The 18,734-nt window shown below is 42.8% G+C and overlaps 1 protein-coding gene across 1 annotated transcript in view; it reads right to left on the bottom strand.

Moving 5' to 3' along the window:
- Positions 1 to 18,532, bottom strand: part of TES (testin LIM domain protein) — a 56,244-nt gene extending 37,712 nt beyond the window's left edge. Inside the window, exons 1-2 of the mRNA XM_083182790.1 lie at positions 18,272 to 18,532; positions 943 to 1,028 (exon numbers count right to left, since the gene is read on the bottom strand). Of these exons, the coding sequence (XP_083038916.1) occupies positions 943 to 1,028; positions 18,272 to 18,298 (113 nt within the window). The 5' untranslated portion in view covers positions 18,299 to 18,532. The remainder of the gene's footprint in view (positions 1 to 942; positions 1,029 to 18,271) is intronic.
- Between the last annotated feature and the right edge of the window lie 202 nt (positions 18,533 to 18,734).

The following is an 18,734-nucleotide window of genomic DNA, read 5'->3' as shown; positions in this document are numbered from 1 at the left end:
ATGTGAGTATATGTTTAGACCACATCACTAATTTAAAATGGGCAATTGGTGTTGGTAACAATAATAATAATAATAATAATATTTATATAGCACTTTTCTCCCAATAGGACTCAAAGTGCTTTACCATTGTCTTTACAGCTCAAAATACAAAACAAGCTTAACAGTAGAGATCAGTAAAATGCTTGAGTAAATAGGTGTGTTTTTAGTCTATTTGTAAAGTATTCTACAGTGGGGGCTTCTTGCACTTTGCGAGGAAGAGAGTTCCATAGAGTTGGAGCAACAGAGTTGAAAGCTAGAACCCCAGATGAATTCAGGGAAATTCTGGGTACTGTTAGTAGTCCTTCTTCAATGGATCGTAGTAATCGAGTAAGGAATCAGCAGCTGCTGCAGGTACCTTGGGCCTTGAAAGTGAAAAGTGAAAACCATTCGCCATTTTACAGGTAGCCAGTGAAGGGAGTAGAGAATGTGAGTTATGTGGTAGGAGTGGGGCTGGTTAGTTAAGATTCTGGCGGCTGCATTTTGTACCAGCTGCAAGCGGTGCAATTCTTTTGATGGGAGACCCAGGTAGAGAGCATTGCAGTAGTCTAGTCGTAAGGATATAAATGCATATATGACTTTAGGCAGGTCTTTTGAGGGAATTAAGTGCTTGATTCTGGCTATATTCCTTAGATGATAGAATGAGGATTTGATTGTGGCTGTCACCTGATGTTTAAGGGTCAGGCCACTATACAGGACAACATCAAGAATGCGCACATGATCAGAGTTTTTTAGTGCTGTGCCCCCCACAGCATAAGACCTGTCAGTTGGCTATGCTTCCATTTTGTCCTCAGGACTTCTGTTTTATCTGGGTTCAGTCTCAGACAAAACCATCATGTAAACCTGTCTTGCAGAATAACTGAGACTACCCCATAATAAACATTGTCAGTCCTGTATAATGCTTACCTCCAAAAATGAAGCTCAAATCCCTCACATTTATCCTTACATTTTAAGCAAGGAGCTCCTGATCCTTCTTCATGGCCCAACGTCATCTGTCAAAAAAAAAAAAAAAAATTATTATATATTAAAAATTCTTATTTATACAAGTGTAAAAAGATTTGACAGTTTCTATGCATAGGATGTTCCCAGCATCCAAAAAGGATTTTATTTAAATAAAAAACAGCGCACACACAAATGTCAACCTCATTCTTTGCACTAGTTTGTCCTTGATATATAGCACTATAAATAGGATTTATAGATTTGAGGTAGAGGCAAAGAATTAGTAAGGGTGTACTGAATTTATTGATAGATTTCCCCAGCAAACAGATGGACTATTAAGGTAATGAATGTATTTTAAACAACTATGTAAAGCTATATATAGTAGATTTCCCTTTAGCCAGTTACTAATGGGATTCCTTGCTGGAAAACTGAAAATAAAGCTTTATAGGTTTGGAGACACATTTATTCAAATCAGTCACTACAACTACAAAGCCAGAGGATACAATGTGTACATAAAGCATTACAGATTAGGCAAGTGCGAGAATAAAAGTCAATAAAACATGAGAAGTACAGTACTACTATATAAAAAAAAAACACACCACAAAGAAACTTTATGCTTTGGATACCAATCAAAATTTAAGACATCTAACAGAAGACTTGGATCAAAAAAAAAAATTTCTTATTGCTGACACCAGAATTAATTTCAGTAAATTGAATTTCGGGTGCATGTTAGCAAATGGTGCAAAAGCAAAGATTGAGTAAAGGTGGATTGGATCGAGAAATCGGATAATGGTTCGCATGGAATACATCACATGCAAAAGGAAGGTCCCAAGCGGCTCAAGGGGGATTGGATGGCCATAACCTGCTGCAAGAAGTTATGTGAGGTACACAGTGTTATTTGGTGGTTAAGACAGTGCATTTTGCTACAGACCACTGAGCGAACTGGAGTAATCCATTATTAAGCTACACCAACAACCTAACTACAAGGTAGAAGGCTAGTTTTCTAAGCTTTTGCTTCGAGCGGGCTTACTAGTATCAGATAAGGAGAGTCTAATGAATTAAGTTCAAATTGATAGACAAGATCTAAAAAATGTAAAAAAAAAATTAAATATATCAATAGTAGGTCATCTTATGTTTATATTAATAACTAATCATTTTATTTATAAGCTCTCTTTCTCCAATAGATCTCAAGGTGCTTGACAGAAGAAATAAACATAATACAGTATAGAAACAATAAAGTACATAACAGCATTTCATAAAATACAGAGAGCATGAAGATACTAAAAGGAAACACTTAAGTAAACAGGAAAGTCTTGAGTCTGTTTTTTGAGGATTCTGTAGCGTGGGCCTCTTAAACTGTTGGTGAAGTGAGTTTCATTGGAGTTGGACCAACATAACTAAAAGCTTGAGCCCCAGATGAATTCCAGGAGGTTCTAGGTACTGCTAAAAGTCCTTAAGTTACAGATTGCAGTAAGTGACTGGTGCAGTATAGAATCAGAAGCGGCTTCAGGTGTCTTGGCCCCTGGTCATGTAGGGCTTTGAAAGTTAGTAAGCCAATCTTGAAATACAGTTGCCATTTTACAGGGAGCCAATGGAGGGAATAGAGAATGGGGATAATGTGGCAGGAATAGAGCAGGTTATTTAAAAGCCTGCCAGCTGCGTTTTGTACCAGCTGTTAGTGGTGCAATGCTTTTGCTGGGAGCTAAAAAGGTAGAGGACATTGTAGTCATCTAATAAAGATAACACCAATGTAGGTGTTATGGTTTTTACCCCACAAGTGTGACTGCTGTTTAGAATGGCCACACGAACCCTACACTGCCTCTGTTGATCTGTCCCAATGGATGGCCATTACCTGCAAATGCTAAGGCTTCACCTTTAATTGCCACATTTAAGGGGCAAATTAAGTCTGCCCCAACTCCGGTGCAACCAGGTGTTATGGTTGGACAAGGTACTGGAGATTCTTCAGACAGTCAAAAGGCGAAACTGACTAACAGGGGCCTGACTGGGAAAAACACTAACGACTCCTGAACCAATCCCAGAGAAATGAGTAAACAAAACTTATAAACGACCTCGGCGCAAACCAAGGACGACCTAGTCGTAAGCATAAGAAAAGAGGCCACTCAAGAGCCCAATGTAACACCACACAACAAGACATAGCAAATGACACAAAAAGACTGGTACTTGAAATACCCAGGAAACCACCCTGAAAATAAACTAATAGGTAGCGCAGACCTGCAGCAATCCCAGAGGGAATGTATCAATGTGGACCAGAGAGATAAAACAATACTGTCCACAAGGTAACTGGCAAAAACAAGTAGAAAAATAATTAACCAGGGCTCCAGATGGAGACCCAGAACCAAGACTGGAACTGGCTGAGATTCCCAGAGCAAGAGCACCCAAACTGCTGCTGCAGGACACAGGAGCAAACAGGAGGGTTAGTGACTACCACTAAAGTGGAAATGGACTGCTGGAAACACTGAGCAAGAAGCTGAAAGCTAGTTGTCACGATCCGAGCTGTCAGACAGACTTTCCTACCGGCTAAGTGCCTCCGCAGGTTCAGCTTGCGGTCCAGACGTCATCTCTGCCGGCGTCCTGTCTCCCAGTGACAGTCCCCAGTGCACGGCAATCCACCTGTCCGCCGCCATTGCTCCCAGTATCCAGCATGGTGTGCACAAACACACTTTCCCGCCATAACAGACATGGGGGCTGCCATGTTCTTTCCAGTCACATGTCTGTGCTGTCCAATCCTGTTGGTTCTGATCTCCCTGTCATACTTCCTCGGCCAATCCTGGCCACCCAGTGGGGATAAGTATGCTGGGAGCTCTCAGAACCATTGCTAGTGCTTCAGTTGTCTCCAGTGTATGGTCAGCTGTCCTTGTCTCCGTGCAAGTGTATTTATCTGCTGGTGTTGTCTTCCATGCTGCAGTGTGTTCCAGGTTGTTCCATCTCCTGTGAAGTCCAGGTTATTCCACCGCCTGTGATCCTGCCTCTCAGCCCAGCGACCAAGCCTAGCTCCGGGACTCTGGTCCTTCCGATGCTCCAGCATCACCATCCACCATCGATGTTCTACCATCGTCTGTAGTCCGATACTCCGGACCTCCAGTCAAGCTTCCGTCCGTCATTCCTGACCCACAGTCAAGCTCCAAGTCTTCCGTCCGTCATTCCGGACCCACAGTCTCCACATCTGATACCCGGATCCGATGTTCCACCATCGATACCACATTTCATCTCATCCGTAAAGTATTGCAATCTGCATGAACTGTCATTACTCCTGCATACTTTACTGTCTGTCATATTACAACCATCTGCAAATAAACTCGGTTGTATTTTACCTCTGACTGCTTATTGGCTCTGGGTGCACTGTCGCGCAGTCCATGCGCAAGGGTCCTCTCCAACCTCCCCGGTTCAGGTGCCGGTCCAGGTCCCCACCAGAGGTCTCAGTCTCGTCGACTAAGCCCCCTGGTGTGACACTAGTTAATGGAGCTGGAGCTATTACCAGCATCAGGGTCTGCACCTGCAGGTAATATAACAGGAGCAAGCAACATTGCAGGAGAGGCACAGGCCCCCTAAAGCATACATTACTGCAGCCAAGACATCAATTATTGAGATAATTAAGTGGCATCCTTGTGCAGAACAATTACACAGAATAGAGCTGCAATCTCCAGTGCATCTAGTCAAAATCATACACACCTTAAGTGACAAGCAACAATAGAGGAGAAAGCCAAGATTCTGTACATGATCATTGTTTTGGAATTCTGAAAACCCAAGCAGAAGATCAGTTAATTGGCCATGTTGCTTTGATCTATCATAAAGCGCCTGTATTTTAGGTTAGGTTGAAGCAAACTGGCAATCATCCACTCCTGTTATTGTAGTCTCAGTATTTAGAGCAAATAACAGGTGCAGTAGTGTATCACTGTTATAGCAGTATAGTAGAGGTAGAACAGGACATGATGTTTGATTATTTCTCCCAGTGGTAGCATGGGGAATGGTATAGAATCTTGTCGACCACCACATGGCAGTGACACTAGTGACTCTTTGATCTGCCATTGAGAAAAAAACAAAAACTTTATAATCAGTAACAAACCACAGGGGTTAATTAGTAAGGATCTCAAAAGCAAAATCTTTTTCTAATGGGCAAAACCATGTGCACTGCTGGACAAAACCATGTGCACACGCAGGGAGAGTTAGATTTCTGGGGAGAGAGGCAGCTATGCAATGCACAAGTTAGTTATTTTGTTCTTGTGACGGGAACATTTTGGTCTGCTTTAGTCATAAGGTCCATACACACTGGGCGACTATGCCCAGCATGTATAGACAGCGATGATCGCTGTTATCGCTGGGGGAGAAAGACACTCAGTGCATACATTGAGGTTTTTCATAGCGCAATGCTATGCAAAGCCATCCTCAAAGCCGCTCATCTGCTGGTATTACACTTGATGATATTTTGAATATTTTTGACAGTTCAGAATGACAAAATGTTGAAATTGTCCAAAATAAGCATATGACACTGAATTGTTCGAAGACAACACTGGAGGAGGGTCGATGAATTATGTGAGGAATATACCGGAAAATGCATTGAAGAATATTCTGAAGACTATACTTAAGATTTAGCAGCTGGCTCCTTCAACTACAAATGACAGTATGGATCACACTCAATGGAATCTACCAGCACCCTCCAGAGATCCTGTACTCCTCAGCGACTTTGCCCAGGAAGAGAGGCTCAGTGCTTCTGCTTGCCAGCAGCAAGTCTTACCTGCCAAAGCGGAGACACTAGCAACGCAAGTACCGGTAACTACCAAACCGGCCATGCGGTCAAGATCCTGAATGTGTTTGTAGACCAGAAAATTCACCAGTTTCCTGGACTTGTGGGCAATTGCACTGTTGAAGAGCGGGAACACAAAAGTGAGTTCTTGGATGGTGCATGGAAATGGCTTATAGTATTTGCAGAAGGCATTGGTTGCTGTACAAGTTCCCAGCGACTGCACACTGCTGCAGGAGTGGTGCGGTAGCTACATGACCTGTCTTGGCCACAAAAAGTTACTTGGCCATTCTCTGTAATGACACAGGTCGGCCACAATGCAAGTCATCAAACGGATTGTCTTAGGTCATAGGTTTGATTCCCACCATGGCCCTTACTTAGCGGAGTATATTCTCCCTGTGCTTGCGTGGGTTTACTCCGGGTACTCCAGTTTCCTCCCACAATCCAAATATATACTGGTAGGTTAATTGGCTTCCAACAAAATTAACCCTAGTGAATGTGTGTACGTGTACATGTGGTAGGGAATATAGATTGTATGCTGTACTGTGGAGGGACTGATGTAAATGTTCAAATATTCTCTGTAAAGCACTGCGGAATATGTGTTAACTTTTACACCAGCACTCTCCCCTACCGGCGCAGGCAGTTCCTGCGCCGCCGCTTGGAGATGACATTGGGCCCCTGGACAGTTGCGCAAGCCCAGCACCAAGGTAAGCTGCTGGCCTGCCCCCAGCCCCATTGCACCCCCCCCCCCTTGTCCGGGAGGTGAATGGATGCCGCACACAGGCTTGGTTTTTGCGGCGGTGTAAAAGGGATATAAATAAATATATGTTCAATGCAGCTTATATATGGTTCTGTGTCTTGACATTTTACAAGAACTTTAGACAGTTCACAATCAGACAGTGTCTACCATACCTCTGCACTGCTTGTTTTTGTTGTTAGCGGTTTAACACTTTTCTGTTCAAACTTGCATTTCCCTATCAGCTATTTGAACAATTTGACCAATTAAAAAAAGTTAGGATTTTTGCTGCTAATTATTTCATCAGTTACTCTTGTAGCAGTATTTTGGAGATGTCAGGGAAGACTTTCTGAGAGTGCCAACTACTGAGCTAAATGTCTGAGTATGTTGTGTGTGTGTGTGTGTGTGTGTGTGTGAGGGGTTAGTCATTATTACGCAGACTGAGAGGTTTAGTCGATATCTCTTTCCCACCCACTTTATACTTGCTTGGCCAACTTCTGTTGATATATAAAATATTTGTTCAGAATAACCAACTGTCTTATGGTTTAGTATTGATTAATTATTGTATGTCTTTTTAAAATGTTTACAAATGGCAAGAAGCACTGTTGAAGAAAGTTAATAAATCAGGACCCATGTAAGCACATAAATATTCACATGCGAAATGAACCACAAATATTCAATTACATCAGTTAAACAAAAAACGTTAGATGAAAAATATTTGAAAGCCAACACAGCAATATTATTCCTATTTATGGAAAACACAATTTGTATAAAGTGAATCTGCTACTTTTGAAACCTAATTTTTTTTCCTGTATTGCAGTCATTTTTACTTCACGTTCTGCATTGAATAACATTTTTGGGAGCACACCTGCTCTATAATTACATATAGGGACTATAAAAAAAAAAAAGAGGAAGTAGTCATAACTTTTGCTAATTTATGCTTTTCATTTGCTTACATCACGGAACCAAAACTTGATTTAGGAATCCATAGCAATGATCAATTCAAAATAAGTAAGATCAAATAAACAATAAATGACATGAATGGATAATTAAATCACTAGAGACAGGATTATATGCAACATAAAAAGCTTGCAATATGCATGAAAAGTGTTTAACCCCTTCACGACATTGCCTTTTAAGGTAATTTTTTTTTTTTTTTTCCTCCTTGCGTTCAAATAAGCGTAACTTTTTTAATTTTCCGGCTATATAGACACATGAGGGCTTTTTTTTTGCGGGACAAGTTGTACTTTGTAATGGTACCATTTACTGTACCGTATAATATTCTGGGGAATCAGGAAATAATTCAATGTGGGGTAAAAAAAAAAAAAAAACGCCATTGCACAATTTTGCGCTGGTTACGGTTTTTTTGGAGTTCATAGTTCGTTTAAAATGATGGGTTATCTTTATTCTATGGGTCGTTACGATTCTGGCGATACCAAACTTATATAGTTTTCGTTATGTTTTACCACTAAAAAAAAAAATCGCAACTTTTACGGTTTTTCTAATTTGCGTTGCGTCGCCATGTTCTGCGGCTTATAACTTTTTTATTTTTCCACCTACGGACCTGGGTGAGGGCTCATTTTTTGCGGGCTGAAGTGTACTTTTTAATTAATACCATTATGGGATATGGGCGACTTTCTGATCTCTTTTAGTTATTTTTTTTTGGGTACGCGATGCGACCAAAAAACGTAGTTTTGGCGTTGGGGATTATTTTCCGTTTACGCCTTTAACCGTGCGGGATAACTAATGTTATATTTTAATAGATCGGACTTTTAGGAACGCGGCGATACCAAATATGTTTATTTTTTTATTTTTTATTTATTTTTATTTGGGAAATGGGGAAAGGGGGGTGATTTGAACTTTTAATATTTTTTTATTTTTAAACTTTTTTTTTTTTTTTTTTTTACTTTTACTACAAGGCCCCCTAGAGTACTTGACCACTAGGGGGCGCGATCGCCTGTACTAGGTTCAGCCATAGAGCTCTATGGCTGAACGTAGTGATTTTATGCACTTCCTATTACATCCTGCCTGAGGCAGGATGTAATAGGTATGCATACACGGCCAGCACAGGGGTCTACATTAGACCCCTGGCTACCATGGCAACCGATCGGCACCCTCCGATCTCGCTGCGGGGGGCCCCGATCGGCGCCGGAGGGGGGCGCCCCCCCTCCGATCAGCTATTTAAGCACTGCGGGCGCTTTGCCCGCGGTGCTTAAAGGGTTAAACGGCCACGATCGGCGAACTCGCCGCTCGTGGCCATGAGAGCAGGGACCTGGCTGTAATATACAGCCATTACCTGCTCTCTTTCAAGCCAGCTCACTCCGTGAGCTGGCTTGATTCCCCCGCAACGGACATATGACGTATATATACGTCATATGTCGTGAAGGGGTTAAATATGCTACATTAAATAAGTAGTTTATTTAAATCAGCATACAATTAGTAAGCAGTAGAATAACATATTGATAATTATTAATTACCAATTATTTAACATTTTGTTACTCTTGAAAATGTAAGCACAAAATGCCCCCAGTAGTACCCTGCACAAAATGCCCCCAGTATTACCCTGGTGCCAGCAGTAAAACACATATAGGTACTGGTTTCCTAGCAGGGCGCCCACTAAGCTATTTGCTTAGTGGACTATTCTGCACAGTGAAATCACATCGCATCGCATGGGCCATTTTAGGGCCATGCGATGTGCGATGCAATGCGATTTTCCTATGTAATTTATTCACTGCTCTCTCTGCCCCAGGCCATCGTATCGCATCGGCCGCCAAATCGCATGCGATTTTTTTTAGGGTGTGTGATGCCATGACATTAGGTAAACAATATTAAGATTGTATGTCCCAAAAATAAGTTTAACGCACCCCCCTGACTATCCACACCACCCCGATGCGTAGCGAGCCCCACGAGGGGCGGCGGAACACATCCTCCGACTTTTTCATTACCCCACTATCCACGTTAAGTGGATTTCATATAGTGTGGCGAGCCCGAAGCGTGGCGAGCGCACGTGGAATACATGTAAAGTAATCCACGTGCGCTCGCCACGCTTCGGGCTCGCCACACTATATAAAATGAACTCCACGCCGACATGGCTAGAGGGGTAATGAAAAAGTCGGAGGACGCATTCCGCCGCCACACCTCGGGGTGGCGTGGATAGTGGGGGGGGCATTAAATCTAATTTTGGGACATACAATCATATTATTGTATACCTAATGTCATGGCATCGCACATCCTATAAAATCGCATGCGATTTTGAGGGACATGCGATGCAAAGCGATGCGATATAGTGGTGTAAAATAAGGGGAAAACAAATCGCATCGCATGCCGCTATAATGGCCCATGGGATGCGATGCAATTTCCCTACGGTGCCGTACATAAAAAATCTGTGCGCTGTGCTAGGAAACAAGTACCCATATATAATGCCTCCCAGCAGTAAAATACATATAATGCCCCCCCCCCCCCCAGCAGTAAAATACATATAATGCCCCCCCCCCCCCCCAGCAGTGACACAGATACTGTAGTTTGCCAGTAATACTCACTGCTGGCCTCTTCTGTTGCTTATTGAGGGGAGAAGCACTAACCTCGGCTTCCGGCACCCACGCTCCGATTGGCTGCGTGTCAGCGGAGGTGAGCAGCCTGTCAGCACATCGGGGGCAGGATGTTGCTGGAAGAGCTTACAGTTACATGCTGCACTGAGTCTAGCAGCATGTCAGCTCTTCCAGCCACATCCCACCCCCCAACGAGCTGACAGGCCGCTCAATCGTGACCTCTGTCAGCCTATCAGCGGCGGGCGGGCAGCACAAGGACAATTTGGAATGCTTTCAAAAGGGGCACTGCAAAAAAAGGCAAAAAACAGGCAGGAAGCTAGCAGGAACGCTAGGATACTGTACTGGCCACATTCAGCCGCCGACCTCTCTCCGTCCACCAGTCAAAATATGCAACATCACTAGATTTAGGTGAACTATGAAATAACTGGTGATAATGGGCCAAATATGCATATAATCCGGTCTCTATTAATCACATACTATTTATGTTTTAGCAGTTATCAGAAGCTGCAGGTCTTGATTTGGCCAACATAACACACTGCGATTTAACCCATTTGCAAGATTACTTATTTCCTTCAAACTGGTTCTTATTGGTTAGCTGGGTACCAGAAGTGCTCAGACCATAAATAATACAAAATATTTTAAAGTGGTTGAGCTGTCTGTATCTAAGCCTTGCAGAAGTAGACTTTCCTTTATCATTTTGGTTATTGTACGGATGGAATATAATACCCCTTTTTTTAACTGCCCCTAAAACCTGAGTTATTGCCATAACAACCAGGGACTTGGCTCAATGGAAATTGGTCACCCAAAAAAAAACACCTTTCACCTTGGAATTTTACCTAACAGTAACAAGGGGTGGTCCGGACTATCCCGATTCATAATGGGAGGCTGTAATCTCTCCCTTTCCATCTCCAGGGCATCGGTCAGATGATGAGTGAGGTGTGAATGGATTTGCAGCTAATCACCAGTCTGCATGAATTTTAGCAAACCATTTGAAGACTTGCACAGGGCAGGTTTTTACTCAGGCAGGGCGGTGGCTATCTGATTGCAGGCCTCAGCAAACTTTGTGGAGCAGAAATCAGGTCTGAATAACCCCCAATGTTTAGTAGGTGGACACGAAAAGGTCAACATGCACTAGATAAACAGGTTGACAGAAGCAAAAGATCAACATGGGTATTTAACATTTTTTTGGGGGTATTTATTTATATGTAATTCACAAAAAAAAGGTTACTATATATGACAGTGATAAGAATTGGAAAGAAAAAAAAAAAAATCTGCTTTATAGCAAAATATAGTCCAAAGGCAAACAGGAGCGACTACTTATTATGGTCAACATTCAGTTACCCACAGAAAGGTGGCCCAATTCTCAATGCTACCAGTCAAGTCTCCTCTTCCAAGGCAAGCTCTGGGGGCTGCCAGTAATGGTGGAAGTAGAGGCTGGAGTTGCAAGGTAGCGGTGCAGGCAGTTGTGGTTGTGTGTGTGTGGCTATGGGGCAGAGTGTGATGAGAGATCCTTCCCTTTTTATCAGTCCCAGGCCCCATCGCTTTATAATGGATGGAGAGCAAGGCATACTCAGGAAAAGGAGTTTCCATGATAAGCAGCATAGAGCTTGTGGGCATTCCAATTATGAAACTGTGCGCTGTTCAATTTTTTCTGTTTATACACACGCGCGCGAACAGCTGCAACAGCGCCTGTGAACCAGTCTCTATATACCTTTGATTCCAATTATCTTGCATGAGATGTATCCAAATCACTGAAAGCTCAACTACTCTTGGCCTCATCCGATGCCACAAAGCCAATTCAATGGTTAACATGAATTTGTCAGGCAGATGTGCAATGAATACCTACGTCACCTTCTTGTGAGGGTTGCTCTACTGCTACAGTGATACTCGAGCTCTGAGAATATGAGATTATGTGGCATATGTTACTAGTGATCCTGCTAGGCTACTTTAGTGGGTTGCTATACTTTGCTTGATTTAAGAACACTATGAGTGCCTGGCACTTTATTTTGGTGTACCACAGCCCTTCAGCAACACCCCCTTCCGGTCTTGGCAGTGCACGGACCTCTAACTGAACAAGGGGAGAGGTGATCTCCTGAGACAGCAGTGATATGATTAAGCATTTTTTGTGCTGTCTCCTCTACTAACTGGACACAGACAATGGGGCTTGGGTTTGCCTCTTCCCACCAAAGCAAATAAAGCCCCCGGTCTGTCTCCAGATAGCAAAAGAAGACACCAGTGTTCAAACCAAAAACATTTGCAGCATTTCCTTTGTGTCACTCTACAGAGATGATCTGTAATTGGCCGATGCAGAGAGATAGAGCTGCAATCATTATAGAATGTCCCCATCTTGGATCAAAAATGTACATAATGACTCTTCCCAGGTACTTCTACTCTCAGTCCGTTCCCTGGGCCTGATTCAGAGTTGATTGCAGAGGTGCACATTTACAGATTGAGCGATTATCGAATGACTGCACATGCATACAGTTCGTGGCACACACGCAAAAGCCAAAATAGCTTCATCATTTCATACCGCAATCCCCTTGCAATTTGACAAACAGAAAGTTGCCATTTGTGGGTGGCAACCGGCTATTTTCTGGGAATGTCAGAAAAAGATGCAGGCATGCCCAGGGATTTCACGGGAGTGTATGCAACATCAGCGCCGGCCTCGATCAGCCCGTCTATAACAAAGATGTGGAATGGTCAGTCTTACAAATCATTCAGCACAGACTTTGCAAATCATTCAGATTTATTCCCACTGTAGCTGGGCGGTGGCTAACCACTTTACAATCATCTACAAATTTGCATATTAGCGATCAGGTCTGAATCAGGCCCTTATGAAGCTCTCTGGCCCATCCCAGTCCTTTCCAATAAAACATTATTTAAGGCCACTTGAAGCCGTCATAATCTTGACTGAAATTAACATGTTCCATTTCAGCTATAAGACATGTTTTAGTTATACATGGAAACTGTCCCATTTTATTGAAGGCTTACTTATTGGAGTGCCTCTCGGTCCAAGTAGCTACAGTAGAGGGAAGTGAACTGTACTATTGCTAGAACGTCTCTGAAAAGCAGAACAGTTTAGTTTATAGAGAAAACCTTTCACAAGCAGATGCATCTCTTTGTTTGGAATATATTTAGTTCAAGTTTTCAAGGCAAAACCTGCCCTGTGGGCTGTTTAAAGATAGCAAAAGAGATTTCAGTTAGGCCCAAACAGTTTCAGTTTTACCCCATTAATAGAAAAGCTCTGCATAGAGTGGCAGAATTTGAGTTGGGATCTACTCATCTTTCTTGTGTATAACTCCTCCAGCTGGTATCTAACTCATTAAATGGTCTCATCAAATGAGTTGAAATAAAACATTTAATATTAGACTACATTATAGTGTCCCCAATTTATAATACACCAAAAAGCTATAGCATTGCATCCACAATTTTGCCGTTGAAAATGAAATGACCTCCCATCACGGATCAGCATCCTGTCCTAAAACTCATAGTATGAATATTACTATTGCATTCCTATGGGTAATTATATATTTTCTTAGATTTTTGGATCTAAGGGAAATATTCAATCCAGCCTTCTGAATGTTTGAACATCACGACAGTCCGAATCATTTTCGCCTGCTTCAGACACTAATTTGACAGTCGGAAGTCAATGTTCTGACTGTCGAAAGACCATGGATCAATGAAAAACGTTTCGAACAAAACCGTTTAATCTTAAAAAAAAAAAAAACACGAGACATTCTTCAATGCTGTCGGAAACGGCAGCATTGAATAGGTGGGTGCCTATATTCCCCCCCGTGGGAAGTATCGGCTCAGATTGAATACTGCCCTGTAGCTAAAACATTTGAGCTAAAACCACTTCTTCAGGCTTCACCCATTTAAAAACATTTTAGTAATTTATTTATATAGTTCACATTGTTTTACGTCAGCTGTTTTAGTACTAAAAGATTTAAGTCTAGTAGAATATGTGAAAGCTTAAAAATAACGTTTTTCCGGAGTCATGGGTCCTGGGATATTCAATACATCAAATTCTAAAATATTATTTAAGGCCACTTCAAGCTGTCGTAATCTTGATCCGCTAGCTGAAATTAACATGTTCCATTTCAGCTATAAGAAATGTTTTAGTTATACATGGAAACTGTCCCATTTTATAGAAGACTTACTTACTGGAGTGCCTCTTGGTCCAAGTAGCTACAGAAGAGGGAAGCGAACTGTACTATTGCTAGAACTTTTTTGAAAAGCAGAACAGTTTTGTTTATAAAGAAAACCTTTTTAGAAGAAGATGCATCTCTTTGTATGGAATATATTTAGTTCAAGTTTACAAAAGTAGAGCTGTTGTCCAGAGCAACCAATCAGATTGTAGATATTATCTTCTAGAATGTGCTGGAAAAAAAGGATTAGTATAATTTGATTAGTTGCTATGGAAAACATCTCCAGGGTTGCATATCCTCAAATTAGGAGTTTGTAAAACCATGTAAGACAGTGATAAGGACCGATAAATACAATTACAATTTCTTAAGTGTAATAATATCCAATAGATAACCCTTCTTTTTCAGATGGCTGTCAAAGGACAAGTATCAGTTACTACCCTAGTGTGTGGGAGCTCACTTGAAAGTTCTTCAAAGTATATTTTGGATAATATTATACTATATAGATTTATAAAATAAATAAATACAATTTTAATAACATCAAGTGGAAGCTTAGGGGGAAATTTACTAAATGATATTTGTAAAAAAAAATAGGTGTATTTGTATTCAGAAATACACTTATTTTTGACATTTACTATCCTGAAAATACGGCAATTCATATTCGTATTGATAGCACATCAATACGAATAGCCGTATTTTCGGGATAGTAAATGTCAAAAATAAGTGTATTTCTGAATACAAATACACCTATTTTTTTTTACAAATTTCCTTTAGTAAATTTCCCCCTTAATCTTAATGTTATTATGTGCCTAATTTCGGAGATATAAGCAAAACGGATACTTCTAAAGGTAGGTCTCTGATGTTAGGCGATCTGCATATACTGTATACAGGACCTGTAGTGCACATGTGCAGACCTGCTTCTGATATGATGGTTATAATGCCATCTTAAGCCAATGCATAACTGCCATGCTCATTACATTTGGGGGTAGGGAAGCAACAGTAACAACCAGTGGTACAAAACGAGTGCTTATGTGTAGGGGGAGGTCCACCTCAATTTTTGGGTCGGCTCAGGTCAGTGGCAGCATTCCTAAAGCTTCACTGGCCTTGGCAGCATGCAAATATCAGCTATCCTCAGTAACCCTAATGTTCACACAGATGATGCAGTCCTTTGTCTTCAGGTAACAGCAAGGAATCAGAGAAATCCTCATTAGGCATCTATTTAAACAAGTCGCCTCCTGCGACATTAGTATATTACTGCACACCATGTACCCTAACTGCTCCACCTTCAATGGCCATTTCCAACTTTACTAGGTGTGCCCTGTCCATATAACACAGGTGTGCACACTGCTAAATTTCACCTCAGTAGGACCTGGCAGCGGGGCCCCTCTCACCACTCTCAATGCAGGCTACAATTACCCTGTCAAGACACAATGAGGTGTATGCAATGCTTTAGATGAGGGGGGTTTGTACGGCGAGGATGGCTTATTTTTGGCGACGAAAGGCCATCCTAGCCATCAAACCCCCTCTCTGTATTCAATGTTTTGCCAGAATCCTCAAGGATCTCTTTTATGGCGAGGTAAACCAGCTGCAGTTTATTTTTACCCAGTGACGGAGCTAAAATATGCTAATGTTGCAGGAGGCATCTTGTCTAAATCGACTTCTATGATCCACTGCTGCATCCAAAAATGTTGCAGTGGATCACTCTGCATGATATTGGCCATCTGAGTAAACTTCAGGTTACTCAGGATGGACAAAACTTCCATGCTGCCAGGGCCAGTGGAGCTAAATCCAAGGATGCAGCCTCGGACCTTGGTACACCCAGAGGTACTTGTTTCCTAGCATGGCGCCCACGATATTAATCTTATGCCATAGTTTTGATCGTATCGCATGCGATACGTTCAGACCCGATTTTTTAATTGTACAGGCACCCTGATGGGTAATTACTATGCATTGTTAACACCACACCCATTATGAACGCCAACCCGAAGCGTGGTGAGCCCGAGAGGGGCGGCGGTACGCATCCTCCGACCTTTTCATACCCCCACTATCCATATCGACGTGGAGTTGATTTTATATAGTGTGGTGAGCGCAGCGAGCCCAAAGAGGATTACTTCACATGTATTCCGCGTTCGCTCGCCACACTATATAAAATCAACTCCACGCCGACGTGGATAGTGGGGTATGAAAAGGTCAGAGGACACGTATCACTGCGCTCGCCATTCTTCGGGTTGGCGTTTATAGTGGGGGTTGCGTTAACAATGGGGGTGCATTTAACATAGTAATCACCCATCAGGGTGCATGTACAATTAAAAATCACATTGCATCGCATGCCATTGTAATGGCATGCGATATTAAAATTGTACAGTTCGGCTCTTAGGACCCGAAAACCGGGTCCCATCGCATACCTTAATTAGTGGTATGCAATGGCATATGATGGGCGCCGTGCTAGGAAACAAGTAGTACCCACCCAGAAAACATTTGTTATGGGTCCATCAAAATACTCATATATGGTAATAGTTGGGAATACCGGTATCAATTCATGTAGTTATTTGGACCAGGTGGGTATGAAATCCCAATAGTAAGAATACCGACAGAGGGATTCCAATATACCCAAGGAAGGGGGGTATTCAATGTGCCGCCGCTATTTTCAATGGGGAAATAGCGGCGGCTCCCTATTCAACGCTGTCTTTAGCGACAGCATTGAATCGGGATCACGGCTGAATGGGCCAGATTTTAGAAGCTGTTGGGCACGTTCTGCTGATAACGGCCGTGGATTGGCCCAATCCCGGCCGCAGACCACCAATCCACGCCTGTTTTCACGGCCACGCCCCCTTAGCGACGATCGGCAGGCGGGACACTGAATCCCGCCTGTCGTTCAGCTTTCGGGCTGACCGCAAAAGGGCCACGGCTGTCAGCGGGGATTGACAGCCATGATCCTAGATTGAATATCCCCCTAAGTATTTTTACAATGCCCCTAAAGTACCCTCCCGTAGCCTAACCCTAATCTCCCCCACCCCTGAAGCCTAACTGTACCACTACCCCTAGGGCAGTAATGGTTAGCATTACTGCCTTACAGCACCATTGCCCTAACTGTGTGGAGTGTGTAACCCCACACTTGCATAGGTTTCCTCCCATGAAAACACTGGGCATTCTCATGGTAATGGGGCAATGATGTGGGTGCAGGGGGGCAGGCAGATGACATTACCGGATGTCAGATGCCCTCCCACTTCCCTCTGAATGTGTACGCAGATCTAAAGGTTGCTCTGAGTGATTTGGCTTCCTATATCGGGAACATCGTAAGCCAAATCTAACCGTGTGTACACACTATAACTCTGTCTGCACAAGTAACATCTGCCCCACCTGCAGTGCAAATGGTTTTGTCCATCTAAGAAGGAATTTGTCAGAAAGAGTGAACCAAAATAACCCCCATTGTTACGAAATCTCTCACTTTCTGAATCTCTCATCATCATTGCAGGCAGACATTTGTTATAGTGGGCGAATTTCTCATAAAAGCCAATTGCTGATATGTTACTATGGGTTACTGGACATGCGCAATTCAGCAAAAACCATCTGTTATGTCTGACTAATAATGACAGATGCTCCCTTTCATTATCTTTGGTTAGCTTAATTATAATTAACACTTTATGAATATATACACACACACACACACATATATACCAATTCTCGAGCTGAGATATGCGCACTCGACACTTTGATCATGGTTTAAATTTCAACTGGTTAGTAGCAGACCATCATGGTGCAGGAATATATATTTTTCCATTCATGTGTTGACATGAAGCAGCTTTTGCTTCTGTACAGGTAAGTCACACAAGCCTAAAGCAAGATATGGTGTTTGCATCAAGAACCAGCATCATCTGCCTGATAAGGAAGCATTGAATTAAAAAAAGCCACCATAAAACAGTAAAAGTTACATTGCAAAGTGTTATCAGTGCAGGAAGTGTGAGTCAGTGATCACCAGAGGACATGACATGTGTAGGGTGCAGGTGCAGCAGCAGCAGCAGCAGCAGCAGCAGCAGCAGCAGCATACATACATACAGTACAGAGTAAGTATGAGAGGAACAGGCAGAGAGGTAGGCAAAAGGCTCACCTTCTTCACTTTACTTTCCAAATCCATTTTGGCTGACGGTGCCTGTGAGCTGTCCCGTCAATGGATAGCAGTGACGAAGTTGCCCGGTATCTGTCCGTCACAACCAGAGCAGCGCCACAGGGTGCTACTGCTGCCGCATCACTGTCTCTGTCACTATGAGGCTGAGCTCAAACTTCCGCTGCTGTCCTGCGGCTCAGCCCTGGTCATGAACAAAAGAAACCCCTTCTCCAATCATAGCCCGCACCTCACTGATCTGCAGCCAATAGAATGCAGCTTCTACGACCCGCCCTTGGCTGAAGGTGTGCTGCAGCCGCCCTAGAGTTTAGTGCAGGGCACTAGCTAACTCTGTTCAGCTCTGCCGCGGCAGCGCAGTCAGAAGTCCAGTCACAGTGACTATCCGCCTGCCCCAGGCAACAGCAGCAGCCAGCAGAATCGGGCATCCGTGCCCTTTGGCTGCACCTCT

Source organism: Crinia signifera, chromosome 4 (genome assembly GCF_055691185.1).
Source record: "Crinia signifera chromosome 4, ASM5569118v1, whole genome shotgun sequence".
NCBI lineage: Eukaryota > Metazoa > Chordata > Amphibia > Anura > Myobatrachidae > Crinia > Crinia signifera.
Note: the sequence above shows the minus strand (reverse complement) of the source record. Positions and strands in the feature narration are given on the sequence as shown.